The 16,875-nt window shown below is 43.5% G+C and overlaps 10 protein-coding genes across 17 annotated transcripts in view; 4 read left to right on the top strand and 6 right to left on the bottom strand.

The window, feature by feature from the left end:
* Positions 1-2,238: 2,238 nt before the first annotated feature.
* LOC117141583 lies at positions 2,239-3,201 on the bottom strand. The gene is made up of 2 exons (XM_033305096.1): positions 2,662-3,201; positions 2,239-2,590 (listed from the first exon to the last, which is right to left on the bottom strand). The coding sequence occupies exons 1-2, from the start codon at positions 3,183-3,185 to the stop codon at positions 2,425-2,427; spliced, it is 690 nt and encodes a 229-aa protein (XP_033160987.1). The 5' UTR covers positions 3,186-3,201; the 3' UTR covers positions 2,239-2,424.
* Positions 3,202-4,319: 1,118 nt separating this feature from the next.
* On the bottom strand, positions 4,320-5,211 carry LOC117139236. Its single transcript, XM_033301442.1, has 2 exons — positions 4,539-5,211; positions 4,320-4,476 (listed from the first exon to the last, which is right to left on the bottom strand). Exons 1-2 carry the CDS (start codon positions 5,081-5,083, stop codon positions 4,320-4,322), a joined length of 702 nt encoding a protein of 233 aa, XP_033157333.1. The 5' UTR covers positions 5,084-5,211.
* Positions 5,212-5,226: 15 nt separating this feature from the next.
* LOC117141582 lies at positions 5,227-5,978 on the bottom strand. The gene is made up of 2 exons (XM_033305095.1): positions 5,476-5,978; positions 5,227-5,411 (listed from the first exon to the last, which is right to left on the bottom strand). The coding sequence occupies exons 1-2, from the start codon at positions 5,976-5,978 to the stop codon at positions 5,285-5,287; spliced, it is 630 nt and encodes a 209-aa protein (XP_033160986.1). The 3' UTR covers positions 5,227-5,284.
* A 413-nt stretch (positions 5,979-6,391) lies between these two features.
* LOC117141888 (mucin-5AC) lies at positions 6,392-7,821 on the top strand. Its single transcript, XM_033305584.1, has 2 exons — positions 6,392-6,829; positions 7,234-7,821. The coding sequence occupies exons 1-2, from the start codon at positions 6,401-6,403 to the stop codon at positions 7,819-7,821; spliced, it is 1,017 nt and encodes a 338-aa protein (XP_033161475.1). The 5' UTR covers positions 6,392-6,400.
* Positions 7,822-7,876: 55 nt separating this feature from the next.
* Positions 7,877-8,888, bottom strand: LOC117141524. The gene is made up of 4 exons (XM_033305015.1): positions 8,812-8,888; positions 8,651-8,756; positions 8,070-8,592; positions 7,877-8,003 (listed from the first exon to the last, which is right to left on the bottom strand). The coding sequence occupies exons 1-4, from the start codon at positions 8,851-8,853 to the stop codon at positions 7,877-7,879; spliced, it is 798 nt and encodes a 265-aa protein (XP_033160906.1). The 5' UTR covers positions 8,854-8,888.
* A 560-nt stretch (positions 8,889-9,448) lies between these two features.
* On the top strand, positions 9,449-10,057 carry LOC117140047. The gene is given in 2 exon segments (XM_033302784.1): positions 9,449-9,493; positions 9,496-10,057. Coding segments are annotated over 2 exon segments (498 nt in total). The 3' UTR covers positions 9,949-10,057.
* On the bottom strand, positions 10,022-11,105 carry LOC117140046 (cell wall integrity and stress response component 4). The gene is made up of 3 exons (XM_033302783.1): positions 10,984-11,105; positions 10,301-10,931; positions 10,022-10,237 (listed from the first exon to the last, which is right to left on the bottom strand). The coding sequence occupies exons 1-3, from the start codon at positions 11,099-11,101 to the stop codon at positions 10,096-10,098; spliced, it is 891 nt and encodes a 296-aa protein (XP_033158674.1). The 5' UTR covers positions 11,102-11,105; the 3' UTR covers positions 10,022-10,095.
* Positions 11,106-11,430: 325 nt separating this feature from the next.
* On the top strand, positions 11,431-12,019 carry LOC117140888. The gene is made up of 2 exons (XM_033304040.1): positions 11,431-11,474; positions 11,536-12,019. Exons 1-2 carry the CDS (start codon positions 11,445-11,447, stop codon positions 11,965-11,967), a joined length of 462 nt encoding a protein of 153 aa, XP_033159931.1. The 5' UTR covers positions 11,431-11,444; the 3' UTR covers positions 11,968-12,019.
* A 1,041-nt stretch (positions 12,020-13,060) lies between these two features.
* On the top strand, positions 13,061-15,118 carry LOC117138995. The gene is made up of 5 exons (XM_033301071.1): positions 13,061-13,259; positions 13,343-13,495; positions 13,549-13,812; positions 14,017-14,538; positions 14,621-15,118. Exons 1-5 carry the CDS (start codon positions 13,112-13,114, stop codon positions 14,737-14,739), a joined length of 1,206 nt encoding a protein of 401 aa, XP_033156962.1. The 5' UTR covers positions 13,061-13,111; the 3' UTR covers positions 14,740-15,118.
* Positions 15,119-15,192: 74 nt separating this feature from the next.
* The window catches only part of LOC117138994 (FH1/FH2 domain-containing protein 3), a 38,401-nt gene continuing 36,718 nt past the window's right edge, over positions 15,193-16,875 (bottom strand). For 5 of the 8 annotated variants that reach the window (XM_033301066.1, XM_033301068.1, XM_033301064.1 and 2 more), the window contains 2 exons: positions 16,391-16,617; positions 15,193-15,474 (listed from right to left, as the gene is read on the bottom strand). In XM_033301066.1, the coding sequence (XP_033156957.1) occupies positions 15,401-15,474; positions 16,391-16,617 (301 nt within the window). In that variant the 3' untranslated portion in view covers positions 15,193-15,400. Of the gene's footprint in view, positions 15,475-15,796; positions 15,929-15,986; positions 16,281-16,390; positions 16,618-16,875 lie in introns of those variants that run through there. The other 3 variants (XR_004459345.1, XR_004459346.1, XM_033301065.1) reach the window with 2 other exon arrangements.

The raw sequence follows: 16,875 nt of genomic DNA, 5'->3' as shown, positions 1-16,875 counted from the left end.
CTCGTTTTCTCATTCTATTAGGGGAAATAATTAATGAATTCATCTGGCCTAAGTGCAGTGCCATTATACTTATATTTATATACACCGTGGATAACTATGACGCGATGAGGATGATGACGACGTTGTCGGGTCTGTTGATTCTTGACGTTGATGAGTCGCAAGAACAACAGAAAGTTATCGCGCGGTTGAAAATTAGGGGGCTTGTTGGTGTGGCACATATGCCAACTGAACGTGAGTGCCATGATTACATAGCTGATGAAATATGCATTATCTGCTGGTTTTGGGACAAAAGTTTTCCGTGAAAATAAAAGTTGACAGCGAACTAAAAGCCCCCAGCACTCTGTATTTGCTCTGCTGAAAGAGGGAAAGTTTTAAGAAAATTCAGTCGCGGATGCAGTAAGGATTGTTAAATTCATTAATTAATTGAAGCAAATAATATCGTTTTGGTAGAAAACTAACATGGATTCTTAGAAAACAAACATGAATTAATAGCTATGTTAGTACAAAATAAGATTCTATATACTCAGAAACCAAATTTAAATTTTCTTTTGCATAGAACGATATAATACCTCACCCGTTTCAGGTCTAAAAATTCCACAGAAAAATATGGTTTCCCAAAGCTATTCATAATCTGTAGTCATCGCGGATTTTGCTTAAGTGATTCTATAATTTGCCTGGCTTCTTAACGTATCTATATTTCCCCTAGCGTCATAAATCTAAATAAAAACGTTTAGGAAGCAAAGAAAAATCCAACGCCTACAGCTAGATTATCACCCTGGCCAAAAATATAAAGCATTGTTGGAATATACCATAGATATGCGACTGGGCCTAAAAACAAGATATACCGATTATAAATATACAGATTTCACCAAGTATGCTGTTTGCTTTTCGATTTAATTGAACTCGGGGATTACCTTAGTGGACCGCAGAAATTTGCGGCCACCGTGTCCATGAAAGTGTGTGCAAGTCACCTCACCTCCGCATTTGGACCCGGAATTCCTGCACATCCCAACCCCCTTCAATCAATTGCACATTGTGCACGTAGCCGCAGGAGAAACTATGTGCGTGTTTTGGTTGAATTTTCGGCAGGGGGGAAATGGCGAGGTCGTAGCTGGGGCTTTGGGGCGTGTGAAATCGAAACCATTGAAACCGAAAACACTGAATGAAAACTTTGTGGCACAGCCTTGGGATCGAATTGAATTTTCGGTGGCATGCCACCAGGCCACAAACTTTTGCGACCCTTGTGGCCATGTAGCTGACCCACATCAACTCATAGGAGGAGTCGGGGAAAGAGAACCGAATGGAAAAAATCTGCGAGTGTCTGGCAAAGATTTTTTTATGGCATGTGCTTGGGAAAAAAGGGGAAAACTCGGGGATTACCTTAGTGGACCGCAGAAATTTGCGGCCACCGTGTCCATGAAAGTGTGTGCAAGTCACCTCACCTCCGCATTTGGACCCGGAATTCCTGCACATCCCAACCCCCTTCAATCAATTGCACATTGTGCACGTAGCCGCAGGAGAAACTATGTGCGTGTTTTGGTTGAATTTTCGGCAGGGGGGAAATGGCGAGGTCGTAGCTGGGGCTTTGGGGCGTGTGAAATCGAAACCATTGAAACCGAAAACACTGAATGAAAACTTTGTGGCACAGCCTTGGGATCGAATTGAATTTTCGGTGGCATGCCACCAGGCCACAAACTTTTGCGACCCTTGTGGCCATGTAGCTGACCCACATCAACTCATAGGAGGAGTCGGGGAAAGAGAACCGAATGGAAAAAATCTGCGAGTGTCTGGCAAAGATTTTTTTATGGCATGTGCTTGGGAAAAAAGGGGAAAAGCTCGGAAAACTTGTGAACGTTAAAGCTACTGGGCACACTTCATAATTGTATGCGAGTTCTCTCCAAACTTCTGCCTGCGAGGCCGGCAAAAGTTCCAAGGTGCAAGTGCCAACGTGGCGTATACGTCATAAAGGGCATAGACCACAATTTGGCCTGCCTGTGCCAGTGGCAGTGGATTGAATGTGAAGCATCTGTTGGGAGAAATACTCGCGCAAATTGAATGGCAGGGAAAATCGATTTAAGTTGCATTTTGTTCATTAAGCCACGTTCTGTTGATGAACTGCAAATTTAATGGGAATTTCGGAGGAATTTGTCGGCGTTTCTGAATTTCGATTTCATTAAATCACCAGTTTTGGCTTGGTGAACAATACTACTTCCCTTTCTTTCTTACAGTGTATATATATATTTATACATACAAGACAGGAAGATACATTTCTACCTTTAAAGTTTAAAGCCAGCAAGCTTATTAATTAAGGTCTGTTGGCAGCACAACATTTGCTTTTCTAATGCACTACCTTTATTTGATTAAGATACCCTTGCCTTGATAATTACCACAACAAAGATACCTCAGACCCTTAGAATCTTAACTCTACGGCAATAATCGGGCGTTGAGAGTCAAACAAGACACAGTATCCGAGCATCTGGCCTGCGTTTGGGTGGTGCAAAGTTTGGAGGTACTGTCGAAGTAGGTGAGTCCTGGACAGGTGTACACATTTCCATAGAAAATACCAGCAGCGGTGTAACAGTTCACATATCTGGAGGAATGGCAATCGATTAGTATTGGAAATTAAACTAGCCAATTTGGACTTTCATTAAGTGTACTCACTGCCTGCAGGTGGTTGAAGTAATTCTGCCATAAGGATATTTTCCGGCTGTTTGAATGGTTTGACAATACTCGGTGGCATTTTTGATGGCCGTGGTATCGCAGTCTGGCGTACCTGATCTAGAACAGGTTACTGCGTATGTGGCAGGACTGCCACAGATATTGGGGTTACCCACGTTGCATACACTATTAGTGCCACAGCTTCCGCCAATCGATGAACTGGGTGTAGAAGTACCTAGGCACAGCGCAAAGGTGTTCCGACTGGTGCAAGCAAAACGATTATCCGAGCTGCACTTATTGCATCCTGTACAACCAGCCGAAGATGCCACGGAGCTGCAAATGGGCGTGCTCTCCGTGCAGTAGTATCCGGTGGGGCAGGTGTAGAGGGTACCGATGGGTTCGCTGGCGGATGAGCAGAACTGGAACTCAGTTTCCGATATGCAGGACACGCCATTAGCGTTGCAGGTATTGCAGGCTGCTCGGCAGCCAAGGATGCAAAATCCCAGAACGATCAGTAGGCGCAGCATCTTTGAATGAAACTGAGGAAGTGGAAGCCCTGCAAACCAATTTATCTAGTGGGACTTATCTTATCCCAGTGCAGTTTGCTAATCTTCGTTTATAGATCTGTTTTAAGTGTGGTGCCTTCATTTTATTCACGTGATTTAAAAACAAATTATTTAAATAAAATACAAGTTAACATATAACAATATCGAAATGTTTCGAGAAATATTCTTATATATTTTGCTATGTCAGTTTTAAATATGTTTTCAGTTTCTAACAGGAGGTCACGTTTTTCTAAGTTTATTTGATTATATTATCAGTTAATGGTGCTCATTATCTTCGTAATAAAACTCTAACCTTTGCATTGAAACTTATTTACCTTAACGTGCCTGAACATCCGTTTGGATGGTGCACATTTCGGTGGTGCTGTTAAAGATTGTGGATCCTGGACAGGAGTACACATTTCCATAAAAACTGACACCGGAAAAATAGCAGAAGACGTATCTGAAATAGCTAAAATATCAAGCAAAATGTGTATTAATATTAGTTCTACTTACTGCTTGATGGATACAGAAGAATCCTGAACGTGGGGAAATCGTCCAGACCGTCTTAAGGTACGACAATATTCCGTAATACTTGCCCTTGTGGCTAATTGATAATCGGAAGTGCATTCATTGCAGCCATTGCATGCAGCCAGAGATGCATTTTTACTACAGACAATGGATTCGCCGGTGCAGTGAATTTATGATATTTATGGTAGGGCAGGAGTACACTTTTCCGCGGGACACGGATGCAGAGGAGCAGAACTGAAACTCTGTTTGTGAGAGACAGGACACTCTAGACTTCGTGGAACACGACGAATTGCAGAGAGCCTGACAACCGAGGACTCCTATGCCCAGAAAGACCAGTAAGCGCAGCATTTTTGAATGACACTGAGTTAACAGCGTTTAAGCAAACGAACTTGTTGAATTGCAATCTAATCTTGTCTAAGGGCTGTATCTATATTTATGTTTGTTTTGTAAACAAAATAAGAGAACACGCCTTAGTTGGGTGTTGCGACTATAAGAAATTATTTATTTATTGTTAGAAGCAATTGTTATCAACACTCCCCCAAATTGTTTAGACTATATAGTTACTATGATTGTGTATTTTAAGAACTTTTATAAGTTGGTAAGTGTCAAGCTGGTAATTCCACTAGTGCACCTGGCTGGCACTTCGGTGCCACAATACCTCGATGTGCTATTGAAGTACGTTTGTCCAGGACAATAGTAGAGGCCTCCTGCCCAGTTAGTTGCATTGAGAAAACAATATATGTACCTTATTATGAAATAAGCGGCTTAATTTTATATATACGAGATAATCGAACCCCTAATACTTACTGTCTGCAGGTTGTGTTGAGATCAATGCCATAGGGAAATCTTCCGTGCTGCTGGACGATGGAACAATAGGTGGTGGGTGTTGTTGCCGAGACATCCAGAGCAGTGCCACTACCATCACCTGGACAAGTGGCCTGTGATCCTGCCGCTGGACTACCACAAATATACGGATTATTGAAATCACAGACATAACTTAAGCCACAACTTCCGACGATCTGGGAAGGAGTCGATGTTCCCAGGCACAGGGCAAATGTCCTTGCGGTGAGGCAGGCAAAAGTGTTGCCACTATCGCAGGTGCCACAACCTATACAGGATCTTTGGGCCACGTCTGTATTGCACGTTACGTCATTTGCGGTGCAATAATAACCCGTGGGGCACGTGTAAACGGGACCAGCAGGTAATGCGCTGGCGGAGCAGAATTGAAAAGAGGTGTTCGATATACAAGCCACATTGCTCACGGAGGCACACACATTGCAATCGCCACGGATACCGAGAATACGGATCCCCACGAAAACTCCGAGTGCCAGCAAGATTAAACAGCGCAGCATCTTTACAATAAACTAGCGATATTGGTGTCAGCCAGTTGGCTTTATGCTCTTGCAGTTATCTTATCACTCGGAAAAACTAGAACTCCCAACAAAGAGTTATTATGGCCAGATTGTTAACGAATTAATAAAGTCAATTTAACCAATGATAAAAAGCAGTTTACAAATATATATTTATTACACGATTTCTTTTATAACAATGAACTAGGCACATGTTGCCGGTTTAGTCGCTACACAAGTAGAAGTGCTGGCACTGAAGAAGGGTTTACTTGAAGGACACTGCCAGGAATTTCCGGACCAGGTGGAGCCCTTGCGGAAACAGTGCACATATCTAAAAACGAAATTTATTAAAAATGAAGATGCACGCATATTAATATAGGTTATAAGCAACTCACTTAAGGCAACTTAAATCATTGGGATAAGGAAAGCGACCCGTGGAGCTCTTTTGGATACACAAATCATCTATTAAGGCGTAGTAGGAACACGAGGCACTTGTGCCGTTTGGTGAGGCCACACAAGGATTGCCAATTTGGGATAGACACACCTCTCCAGTCGAACAGGGATATTCGGTGCTTGCAATTTCATTCACAGCATTGCAAAGTGCAAAAGTTGTTGGACTAGTACAGGCGAATGGTATAATTCCATCACACTTTCTGCACTCATTGCAGGATGCAACAGCCTCGTTGGAAGTGCATTTCTCTGGCAATCCCGTACAAAATGTATTATTCGGACATGTATACACGGTACCTGTAGGAATAGCGTTTGCCGAGCAGTTTTGGTACTTATTTTTGGACACGCAGGCTACATTGCTCTCAGAGGAACAGATATTGCACTCGGCCTGGCTAAATTTCACTAGAGTGGCCAACAAAAATCCCAAAAAGAGCAGCTGCCGTTGCATTTTCAAGAGTAACTGCATGTATATCTAAACTGTACAAATTATATAGGTAACTTTCTTATCCAGAAAGCTATTTAAGATAAGAGTATTTGAGTAGTAAAAAAGCTAGTGATATCTATTTATCCTTGTCGCCTAACAGGTTTCATACATTTTCGGTTTTATAAATCGCAAATTACAATGTAAACATATAGCAAAAAAAGCACAATAAAATTTTGCCGATGCCAAAAAGTATGCTACCCTTTTTAGTCCGTCAAAGCAGCAAGAGTTTATCTAAATTGGAGCAGTAGCCAAGGTCCCGCCTGCCGAGGTCTTTGTGGATTAAGAGCAATCTGCATGCTCCAAAACATCTGCCAAAAAAGCGCTCTATTTAAGCCATATGCCTGCCAGCCACAGACATCAGTCGGAAAAAACAATTGCAACCCGAAATGTCGCCTAACCGTGTTTGCTTGCCGCTGCTGGTTTTCCTGCTCGGCTGCCTTGTGTCCTCGACTCGTGGCACCTGCAACGTCTGCAACGTCGTCAACAATCTGACCTGCTACTCCTCGACCCAGATGCAGCCCTGCCAGGTGGACGTCCTGTCCACGGCCACGCCCACCGATTGCCCCAGCGGCTATGTCTGCGTCAGCGGCTCGAGCGGTGTGCTCTGCCAGCCGGAGGACTCGGCATCCGACAGTCAGGCGGACTGCCAGGAGTGCAACAGGTGCGATGAGACCCAGACGTTCGCCTGCACCGGAACCCAGAGCTTCGCCCTCTGCCTGGGCACAGATACCGTCCAGGATTCGGTGGGCACCTGTGCCTCCGGTTATGTGTGCAACATCAACGACACCCAGATATGCGGTCTGCCAGCGGATGGGGTAAGTTTGCCTTTCTTCTTCTGGGTGGAAATGGGATGTTTGCCAAAGAAGAGGTGCTCCTCCAGGATGCTGAGATGACTCTAAAAGGAAATTAAGCTTTCAAGAAGCACTATTCATTAGGATGTGATACCAAGTGACTGGAGAAAATAAGCTCTTTGTATGCAATTTGTAGTGTTTCGTTAAAGCTTGAATTATTATAATTGATTTTGAGGAAACCAAGCGGTTTTGGGGAACGAATTAAGCTTATTTCTGAGAAAATTTACCAGTTGTGTCTTTCCTATTATGACTCTCGTTTAAATAACTTTTTCAAAATGTGCATTCAAGCAAAACGCTTTTAATTCCGTGACAGAATATTTTAATTTTTCCTGCCCCACAATAAATAATAAGTTTGCATAACTCTGCAGGTGATGCCAACCTGTTCGTATACCGATGACTCAACCACAACCACAGTGAGCAGCACCACCAGCTCCACCACAGCGGCACCACCGTCCACCAGCTCGGCATCCGCTTACTGTGCGGCGGTTCAGTCGCAGGGAAAATACGCGGTCGGATATAACGCGTATACGACCTGTCGCCAGTATATCTACTGCACTCTGGTTGGCGGAAGTTGGATTGGCCAGACCTACACTTGTCCGGGATCCATGTATTTCGACAGTGCCTCCGAGATGTGTGTATCCACCATGCCATCCACCTGTTCCACCACTGCAACCACGACTTCCACGACGACTGCGGCACCCACGACCAGTAATCCGGAGGCATATTGCCAGGCGATGCAGTCGGCGGGCTACTACCCGGTGGGTACGGATGCCAGCACCACGTGTCATCAGTACATCGACTGTTTTCTGAACGGAGGCACTTGGGGTGGCAATATGTACACATGTCCCGGTAGCCTCTACTACAATAGTGCCAGCAGAACCTGTGTCTCCACCTTACCGTCTACATGCTCCACCACAGTGGCCAGTTTGACCCTCAATGGAGTGGTTTTAGATTAAAAGAGGAATCTCTATGCAAAGAGTATTTGACGGTTTATTTATAATCAGCGGAACATTAAAGACAGTAGCCGGGATTTACGTAGACGCAACTCTGAGTTTGAGCAACAAACCAGGAATCCGTGGGACAGTTGTATTCCGCAGATTTGATAAGAACGCTCTTTTGAAAGTAGCAACTAATGTAGCTGTAAAGATAAGTGGTTAAATAAAATGAGTGATGTGGAAAGTTTTACGCATAATTGTGTACGCACCGCTGGCAATAGGGATCCGCAGGAATGACGGGAAAAAGACCAGTGGCATTTCTTTGGGCGCACATTTGGGCAGGAGTTAGAGGCGTCACTGTAGTGGGCGTCTCGGTGGTTACAGTCGAATCGGTGCTGCTTTCAGTAGTGCTCTCAGTGGTACCGCCAGTAGTTTCGGTGGTCACGGGCGCTGCAGTGGTGGTGTCCACCAGTTCGTCATTTATGTCACAGGTCAGCGTTTGACCCGCGACCTCAGGCACACAAATCGCAGTGCTGCTGGCATCACAAACCGTACCCGTGGGGCAGTAACCAAATTTCCCAGTGGGTCTAGTGGCTCCATAGCACATCTGAAAGATTCCACGACTCTGGCAGGCGAATAGATAATTCCGATTGGCATTGCATTGGCCACATTGAGAGGTATCCCCGCAACTTGGAGGCCGCTGGCTGCTCTTCTGAACACAAATCGCTGTGAGATTGGTGCAGTCGAATCCTTCTAGGCAATGGTATAGCTGATCCCGATGTGGAGTTCCATCTGAAAAATCACGATAGGTCAATAAAAACTTTTAAAATTTTTTTCTGCAATTTATTACCTCCAAAACACAAGTAAAAGGACGTGGAGTTTATGCAGGCCACTTGATTTGATTGACAGACATTGCAGTCGGATAGCGTTTGTGCCACCATAAAAGCCAAAACCACCTGTGAAATATTTTTATTCACTTTTCCTCTTGGTACACCACTAAAGCGTTATTACCATCACTAGTCCTTTCACTACATTTTCAATCCTTTGGGACATTTTTGGACTTCCGAAATGCTACTGCTCACTGTCAAGGTTCTGTTGGTACTAACAGTTGGCTTATGATAGCTACATGTCTAGTCTACTATGTTTATCTACTCTTTACTTTTCTCTGCTAATTGTTTTATTTGACTTGGCTTTCCACATGATTGCTGTTTCGTGGTGTATCATCCTATGATGGGAATGTTTCCAGAGATTCTGATTGATATGTGGGTGCGGACATGGAGCATAAGTCGAGAACATCTTTAATTACCAGACATCAGATAGGTGGAACGGATTGCGCGAAGAAAGTTTTTAGTAAGTGATGCCAATCCTCAGGTTAATGACTGCTCATAGTATTTAATTGATAATTAAATATTAAGAACGAAAGGTTTCTGAACTCTAGTATACTGTTGTCGAATCAGTTGCAACATTTGTTTGTTTTGCTGATATGTGATGTCATTGAGTGCATTTTCCTGGTACTTTATAATTAGCGTCGTATATTAGGACGTAAGACCCCACTAAGCAGATGCAATTGTTTGCACATTGCTCTTATTTAAAAACGCGCATGATAGCCATTGCAGTTAGTCTTTATAAAATATTCAAAGCCTGCAAAATGCAGTACACTCAACTCCTGAGAGTTTTGGTAACTTGGCTCTATAGTGCTCCATCGTGATCATATCCTATATGGCAGTCCTTGTTCTCGGGGACACGAAATGCAATGTGTGTCAGCCAAATAATGTCAAGTGCCTGAACGAGACCCACTTTAGTTTTTGCGCGGACGCCGTTCCGTCGGATCAGGTTATCCAGTGTCCCGACGGCCAGGTTTGCACCAGCCTCCTGAAGATCTGCTTTCCCAAGGGATCGACTGAAGCTTCCTGCACCCCAGATGCCGAAATATCGTGTCCTCCCTGCAGTGGATCAGGTCTATTCGTTTGTACCAGCCGCACCACCTTCCAAATGTGTGATGAAGGCAAGCTCATCGGCCAAGCAACGAAGTGCAAGGATAACACTTTCTGCTCCATGAAGTCGAATAAATTTTGTGTGGATCGGTGTGAAATAACAAAATCTGAAAGTGGATTTGAGTGCGACAGAGAGTCCCCCTTGGATGTATAAATATAAATCACCAAAATACTAAAATGTAGAAGGAAACTATTAACTATTGGCAGAGAAGAAATATTTCTATTCATTAAAGTTCCGTTTTTAATTTCGTTTACTAAATAAAATGGCGTACTATTTATTAAGGTAACATATTATATCGATTTAGACTAAATTAGTGCATCCGGCATAAGATGGTTTAACAGTACCACAGCTGAAGATATCAGCATCGAAATAGGGTTTCTGCACGGTGCAATTATAAAACAATCCTGTCCAGCTTCCACTCCTGAGAATACAGTAGATGTAGCTAGAAAAATCCAGGAAAATGATTATTGTCTTCAGAATAAATAAAAAAGGATGTGGCAATTACCTAGTGCACACTGTATCATTGGGTATGGGATAGCGACCCGTTGAGTTGATCTCTTGGCAATAGGTGTCTTCATTGAAGGCTGGAGTTGTTGCAGTACTTTGGGTAGTGCTTCCTGAATCAGTAACAGTCACGGTGCTGTCCGTTGGTGTGTCCGACGAAGTTACGGAAGAAGATCCAGTGGAGGTATCCCCAGTTGATCCTGTCGATGAATCAGTGGTGACTGTGGATGGGTCTGTGCTAGTCTCAGTGGGTGTGACAGGGGTTGTGACAGTGGGAGTCACTGATGTAGTGGTGGTTTCCACGTCGGGTTCCAAAACTCGATCACAAATATCTGAGTCGGAAGAGTCGCACCGGGAAACACAAGGACTTCCACTGACTGCATTTTTAACACTACATACAAAATCCTCTGCACAGTCGAAACTATTGGCGGAAACAACATCACCGTTGCAAACAGCAAATGTGGTCCTTGAAGTACAGGCAAAAGTTGCGGATTCTGAGCAAACACCGCAATTGGAGACATCACCACAGCCGCGTTCTATATTCGTGGCGTTGGGCATACAAATAATCCCGTAGGTTGTGCAAATGGGTTTCGATGCGGGGCAGGTGTAGTTGATAGTCTGGTCCCGGACACCTAAAAGCACGATCTATGAGGTGGAGGATCATTGAAAGTTCTTAAAACATACCATCGTAGCACAACTGGAACTCCGATTCACCGATGCAACTGTGCGCATCCACACACTGGCCACATGCGGCACTGACAATCGCCGGTGCCACAAGAGCACTCAGTAGCACGGTCAACATGAACGCTTTCATTTCAAAATTACGATTAAATCTGTAAGGAGCAACTGGCTAGCTTTATAAACCCCGGGCTGGGGCCATATCTCTGTGATGATCTCGGGGCCATAACATTTATCTTTCAATGCCGTGGAATGCCATAAAACTGCTCTTCCCAGTAGCGCAATCTTCGAGTAGCACGGGAGCGCTACGGGGCAAACAGTATCATATATTCTAAGATCTTTAGCATACCTAATCCATGGCATAAAACGCTGAAGCTATCTGCTGTTTTCTAGAGTCAGTTCATATAAAAGCCCAATAGCTGTCGGATATCACAGTTAGTCCGTTAGTCACAGTCAAAGTCAGCATAATGCAGCAATCCCAAATCCTAAGAAATCTAGTAAGAGAATGTGCAATTTATTTTGGGAAAAGGTTTCAACAATGTAACAATTAATTTTCAGTGCCTCATTGTGGTTGTAAGCTCGATGGCAGTTATGGTCCAAGGAGTGTGCAACAGTTGCCAAGCCAACAATGTGAAATGCCTGAATGAAACGCACTATAGCTTCTGCTCCGATAATGTGGCGCCCAATCAAGTCCTTCAGTGTCCAGATAACAAGGTCTGCACCGACCTGGCCATCATCTGCATGGACAGCAGTATAGTGGACAGCTCCTGCTCAGGCGATGCCGATGGATCCTGCCCGACCTGCGATGGAAACAGCATGTTTGTCTGCACCAGTCGCACCACCTTCCAGATGTGCGATGGCACCAACCTAACTGGCCAGGTCACCAAGTGCAAGGACAACAAGATATGCTCGATTAAATCGGGCAAATACTGCGTGGACCTCTGCGAAGTGGGTGATTCCGTCGAATGCGACAGAGACAGTCCGCTATAGAACTTCTGAATAAATTTTTAATGCCTTCACTACCTCATCTCCAAACTGTTAAATAAACTACGATTTTTGTAACTTAAGTTAAATGTTTGTTTCAATGATAAAAGAAGAAATTTGTAGATTACATAGAATTCCACGATTTGGTAAATGGTAAATAACAAATAGTAAGCTTGCCTTATTTGTAACAAAACTACGTATATCTGTACGAATCTGTTATTATTATTTTTGTTCCACTGAAATCAGGCGCAAAGCTTTACCTTTAATTCCGCTCTTTCATTATTTTCTAACTGCCATTTTTGTTATATAACTAATCAAATTTACTGTTAGTAGGAAAGTCATCAGTCGAAAAAGAAATTCTTCAGAATTCCAGCAATAAAACACTTTTTATCACTGTTAAGCTAAAAGCTTATCGTTGTTTTGGTCATCTCATGTTGTCAGGGCCAAAAGCATCGCAAATTCTATTGCGAAGGTCAGTTCTTTCGCCATAAAAAAGTGAAAACAAATTTTGAGGTATCTCTGTTTACTTTAAGTATATTTTAATTAAATTAAGCAATTTAATTGACATTGACCCAATTGCAAGAGTGCTGCGTAATCAAATTAGACATATGAGGCAATGACGTCAAAATGGTGCTAAGCTGTTACGTACCAAAACATTTTTTTTGATGACTGTGGTGATGCCGTAAACAAATTGTTCGGCACTTTCATGCTCCGATATTTGGCCTACGGGTGGTGTTGCTCCACATTTAATGGGCGCCCAAGGGTGTGGAAAACAAATTCGCAACAGGAAACAAACAGTGAAAAGCGAGAGCACAGAGATGGGACCACCTCCCATCGAAGCCATTCAAACCATCCAAAAGCAGCCAAAACATCCGAAAGGCCCCCCGGCACTTCGTTGATTGTGGCGCATCTAATTGTTGTGACGGTTGCGTTTTGTTATTGTAATTAATATTTAGCTAAACTCAGCTGCGTTTGGGCTTACTAAAACTAAAAAGCGAAAAGCGTTGAACAAATTGCGGTCATTAAACTTTTTGCCGCGCCGAGTGAAATAAATTGTCGCCCCCGCGGTGGCTGCCTTTCATAACAAAGTCACAAATCAACGCGAGCGGATCTGCCCAACAGCTACCGATCTCCCAGTGGATTATTCACCATGTTGCATCTGCAACTGACTCTGCTCTCCTGCCTCCTGGTCCTGGCCAACTGTAAAATGCAGAAACAAACTCCGACAAACAGTTGGCGCGATATGCTTTTCGGCAGCAAGTGGCTAACTCCTGCACCACGTTGGCGCGAATCCAAATGTGGGTCTTAAAGCTGGCTAAGCCTAGCAGTTAGTGTTAACAAAAGAGAAAAATTGAATTGAATTCTGTGTAACATCCACTAGTTTTGCCCATTTTCGCCCTGGTGCCCATCGGTCCTGGCAGCTGTTCAGCGCCTTCGGGCGAACAGGGAAATTGCATCCCCAGCAAGGATTGTGTGCTGCGGAACGGCATCCCGGCCGGTCCTTGTGGCGGCGGCTATGGCGTCTGCTGCATCTGTGAGTTTCCCACCCATGTGCCAGCAATCGCCTATTCTAATCCCTTCGTTCAGTTCTTCAGACGTGCGGCGGTGTCATACGCGAGAATTCCACTTACTTTGTGAATCCCAATCACCCGGATGTCTACGACGGCACCGGAAGTTGTCAGGTAACCGTGCAAAAACTGCATCCGGACATCTGTCAGCTGCGCTTGGATCTGGATATGTTCTCGATAGCTCCGCCAGAGGCAGCCAATCATCTGTGCAACCAGGATCAGTTGCTCATATCGGGCGGCAGTCCCACGCCCACCATTTGTGGCAGTTCAACGGGAGATCACAGTGAGTGTTTGTCATGTTTTTACAACAACATAAATCCCAGAGATTAACCACCGCAAACTTTCATCATTTACCGCTTAAATATGCTGAATTAGATGGTAAACCATCAAAACGAGTGTGTAAATATTTATTCTAATGCGCACACACTAAGATTAGCCCTGTAAACAAAACCATCTTCTCAATGCCAGCCACCTTCTGTTTTCGCAGTGTACATTGACGCGGGCCTTGGCCAGAGCAACCCGATTGTTTTGTCGGTGATCACCAGCGGAAGTTTTCCGCGTCTATGGCGCATCCGCGTCACCCAAATCCACTGTGGAAGCATCAGTCGAGCGGACCAAGGCTGTCTGCAGTACTACACGGCAATTAGTGGGCGTGTGCGCAGCTTTAATTACAACACGGTGGGTGGAAGACAACTCTCCAATCAGGACTACAGCATCTGCATCCGGAACGAGCGCAACTTTTGCGGTATTCAGTACAACGCATGTCCGGATCTGGAGAACAACAGATCCAGATCGTTCACACTCACCGGCAACTCCAACAATCCGGTGCCCACAATGGTGGGTGGTGGTGGTGGCATGCCACCAAACCTAAACGGTTGCACAAGCGATTGGCTACTGATTGGCTGCATTCGATCGGCGGACAGGATTCCTCCTCTGCCAGGATGCGAGGATCGCGTCTGTGGAGGCACTTTTAGTGCGGAAGCCGGAATGCTGGCCAAAACAGTGCAATGTACGTACAGACTTAGATCATTAAATCTAATCGTATCTTTAATATATTTTTTATAATATATATTTTCAATATATCCCCACAGCAAGCGTTCGTCCTTTCCGGCTTTATTTCCACACGGACGGAGTAGAAGCGCCCAATGATATAGACAACCGAGGATTTTGCCTTGATTATGTGCAGCAACCATGCACAAATGGTTTTTAGACAGCAGCCCACAAGTATGCAATACTCTTAACACGAAATCCACATGACGAATTCCACGCGAGTAAAATCGCTGGGAAATTATGCTTGGCGCTGCAAAAGTCGCAGGAAAAACGCACACATATTTCGTATGTAATAAATATGTTTTATTTATTGATTTTCGTAATTAAGTTAGACGTAACATTAAAATTTAAGTTAATTTAGAAAGCACAAATCGTGTCGTGTTTTGGTACAAATTTAGTGATGTCGTAGAGGATATCGAAATTTCATGTGATCCAAATTCTAACATTAAAATCGTTTTCAACTACTAATACAGGTTTATTGAATTACGTTTAATTAATAATACTTAGCAGAAGCAAAACAAAAATTATATAACAGAAAAACACGATGATAAACGCTTTTGTTTAAGGACATTTTCGTTGCAGCGTTGTTGCTCTTGTTGTTGCTGGTACTCATTGCTGCCGTGGCAAATAGAAAATAATAAAAACCAGTACTAACTATGCGCACGTTGTCGTATAAAAGGGTAATTTCTGGGTTCGCTTGCTCGCCTGAGATCGCCAATTTCAGTCTGTGCGCGTAGTGCCCGACTTGTGACGTCACTGGGGGATGGGATTATCTCGGATGTGATGCGGGTATCTACGATATACATATGTCTGTCCTAATCCTAATAGGTTTGTATCAAGGCAGCCACGTGCTGTTTCTCCTCCTCGGTAAGACCGTTTTTCAGCGTGCGACGTACTGCAAAATATATTAAATATTATAACAGAGACTTCGAAAGTGAAGTATATATGTATTTAGTTAGGCATAGGCAGTCATGCAATGTTATGTCTGAAGGGCATGCAGTTTAGTTGCCCGAATTTTAAAATATCCTTTTAATTGCATGCAAATTGAATATATATATATATAACTTTCAAGGCTTTTTAGAGTGATTTTTCCCATGCATAAAATCCGCATCTTTAACAAATGCCAAAGGTTCCAAAATAAAGCCAAAGGTAATGGTTTTTAACAAACATATCACAAGGAAAAATGTGTAAAACTAAACACAATTCAATTCACTAACCAAAAAAGGTAAAACCTAAAAAACAGTTGGCTGTTCTTTTGGCAACGGTTACGGATTCGGTTAACAGTAACGGTTTCTACGGCGATGGTGCTCTTTCAACTGTGAATCCTTCGCGCGTGCGGCTGCGCTTCACTTCGATAGTCAATATATCAGATTTGTTGTTGGGTTTGGATTTATTTTATTTGATTTTTTATTGGTTTGTTGGATTGGTGCGTTAATGGTAAAAGAACGAAATGGAAATAAATTAAAACCCAATATAGGCAACAGATTCGTAAGCTAGGCAAAACTAGGGAGACAAAAGCTGCGTAATCGGGAAAATATTGTAAATAAGTGGGGTAAACTGCAGGTACTTGTGTAAATTTGGAATTTTGTGTGGGAAATAAGTATTTGTATAACTATATATAGTAGTTTCTCTGTGGAATTCTTGATGGTGTAGTGTGTTTCTGGTTGAAAGTATCCAGCTAGAGGTTATAGACATAGCGCGCTGTGTGCGATTCGAAAAGATATAGACCAACACCTTTTCATTAAAACGTATTCTCTCTATCGGAGTTTTGGACGTGGATCTCAATCGTATTACTTGTGCGGTCAACTTACATGATTTGCGATCCGCGTGGCGCGTCCGTTTCCGTTCCCTCGGCGTTGTCCGTGTTCCTGGAGCCTTGGTGGCGGTCTTAACCAGAGATTCCAGTATCTCATCGTCGCCATCGGTGAACTGCTCCTCGCTTTGGCGGGTAATTGGTGAGCGGAGCTGTTCCGCTCGCCGCCTCCGCCAGGTGAGTGTGCCATCGGCCTGGTCGGCACTCGATGTGTCCAGAAGTTTTCTGGAATATTCAATAAATTAGTATAATTTATTTATAATGAACGAGTAACGAATATACTGTAGTACTACTTTACTATAATATAATATAGATACTCGAAATGAAATACGTTTACGATTCAGGTTAAAGAACTATACCCCCTTTCACGCGATAAGGAAACTACAATCTCCTAGCTGTAAATCAAGTGTTCATCAGAAAATTCAGGTCATACTAGCAGAGATAAGATTTCCCCGTGGTTTGATTTATCATATCAAATATGTT

Source organism: Drosophila mauritiana, chromosome 3L (assembly GCF_004382145.1).
Source record: "Drosophila mauritiana strain mau12 chromosome 3L, ASM438214v1, whole genome shotgun sequence".
NCBI lineage: Eukaryota > Metazoa > Arthropoda > Insecta > Diptera > Drosophilidae > Drosophila > Drosophila mauritiana.
The sequence above is the reverse complement of the archived record's forward strand: the minus strand, read 5'-3'. Positions and strand labels throughout refer to the sequence as shown.

What these genes read in the sequence shown, in the direction of transcription:
- LOC117141582 (XM_033305095.1), bottom strand. Translation starts at nt 5,978, where the DNA reads ATGCAACGGCAGCTGCTCTTTTTGGGATTTTTGTTGGCCACTCTAGTG. An exon ending in AATGATTTAAGTTGCCTTAA is followed by an intron (nt 5,412 to 5,475) that starts GTGAGTTGCTTA and finishes TTTCGTTTTTAG; the next exon opens with ATATGTGCACTGTTTCCGCA.
- LOC117140046 (XM_033302783.1), bottom strand. Translation starts at nt 11,101, where the DNA reads ATGTTGACCGTGCTACTGAGTGCTCTTGTGGCACCGGCGATTGTCAGT. An exon ending in GTTCCAGTTGTGCTACGATG is followed by an intron (nt 10,932 to 10,983) that starts GTATGTTTTAAG and finishes TCGTGCTTTTAG; the next exon opens with GTGTCCGGGACCAGACTATC. An exon ending in AATGATACAGTGTGCACTAG is followed by an intron (nt 10,238 to 10,300) that starts GTAATTGCCACA and finishes GGATTTTTCTAG; the next exon opens with CTACATCTACTGTATTCTCA.
- LOC117140888 (XM_033304040.1), top strand. Translation starts at nt 11,445, where the DNA reads ATGCAGCAATCCCAAATCCTAAGAAATCTA. An exon ending in CCCAAATCCTAAGAAATCTA is followed by an intron (nt 11,475 to 11,535) that starts GTAAGAGAATGT and finishes ATTAATTTTCAG; the next exon opens with TGCCTCATTGTGGTTGTAAG.
- LOC117141888 (XM_033305584.1), top strand. Translation starts at nt 6,401, where the DNA reads ATGTCGCCTAACCGTGTTTGCTTGCCGCTGCTGGTTTTCCTGCTCGGC. An exon ending in GCGGTCTGCCAGCGGATGGG is followed by an intron (nt 6,830 to 7,233) that starts GTAAGTTTGCCT and finishes ATAACTCTGCAG; the next exon opens with GTGATGCCAACCTGTTCGTA.
- LOC117141524 (XM_033305015.1), bottom strand. Translation starts at nt 8,853, where the DNA reads ATGTCCCAAAGGATTGAAAATGTAGTGAAAGGACTAGTGATG. An exon ending in TAGTGAAAGGACTAGTGATG is followed by an intron (nt 8,757 to 8,811) that starts GTAATAACGCTT and finishes AATATTTCACAG; the next exon opens with GTGGTTTTGGCTTTTATGGT. An exon ending in GCGGATCCCTATTGCCAGCG is followed by an intron (nt 8,004 to 8,069) that starts GTGCGTACACAA and finishes TTATCTTTACAG; the next exon opens with CTACATTAGTTGCTACTTTC.
- LOC117141583 (XM_033305096.1), bottom strand. Translation starts at nt 3,185, where the DNA reads ATGCTGCGCCTACTGATCGTTCTGGGATTTTGCATCCTTGGCTGCCGA. An exon ending in ACTTCAACCACCTGCAGGCA is followed by an intron (nt 2,591 to 2,661) that starts GTGAGTACACTT and finishes CCATTCCTCCAG; the next exon opens with ATATGTGAACTGTTACACCG.
- LOC117138995 (XM_033301071.1), top strand. Translation starts at nt 13,112, where the DNA reads ATGTTGCATCTGCAACTGACTCTGCTCTCCTGCCTCCTGGTCCTGGCC. An exon ending in ACGTTGGCGCGAATCCAAAT is followed by an intron (nt 13,260 to 13,342) that starts GTGGGTCTTAAA and finishes AACATCCACTAG; the next exon opens with TTTTGCCCATTTTCGCCCTG. An exon ending in CAGTTCAACGGGAGATCACA is followed by an intron (nt 13,813 to 14,016) that starts GTGAGTGTTTGT and finishes CTGTTTTCGCAG; the next exon opens with TGTACATTGACGCGGGCCTT.
- LOC117139236 (XM_033301442.1), bottom strand. Translation starts at nt 5,083, where the DNA reads ATGCTGCGCTGTTTAATCTTGCTGGCACTCGGAGTTTTCGTGGGGATC. An exon ending in CTCAACACAACCTGCAGACA is followed by an intron (nt 4,477 to 4,538) that starts GTAAGTATTAGG and finishes TTTCATAATAAG; the next exon opens with GTACATATATTGTTTTCTCA.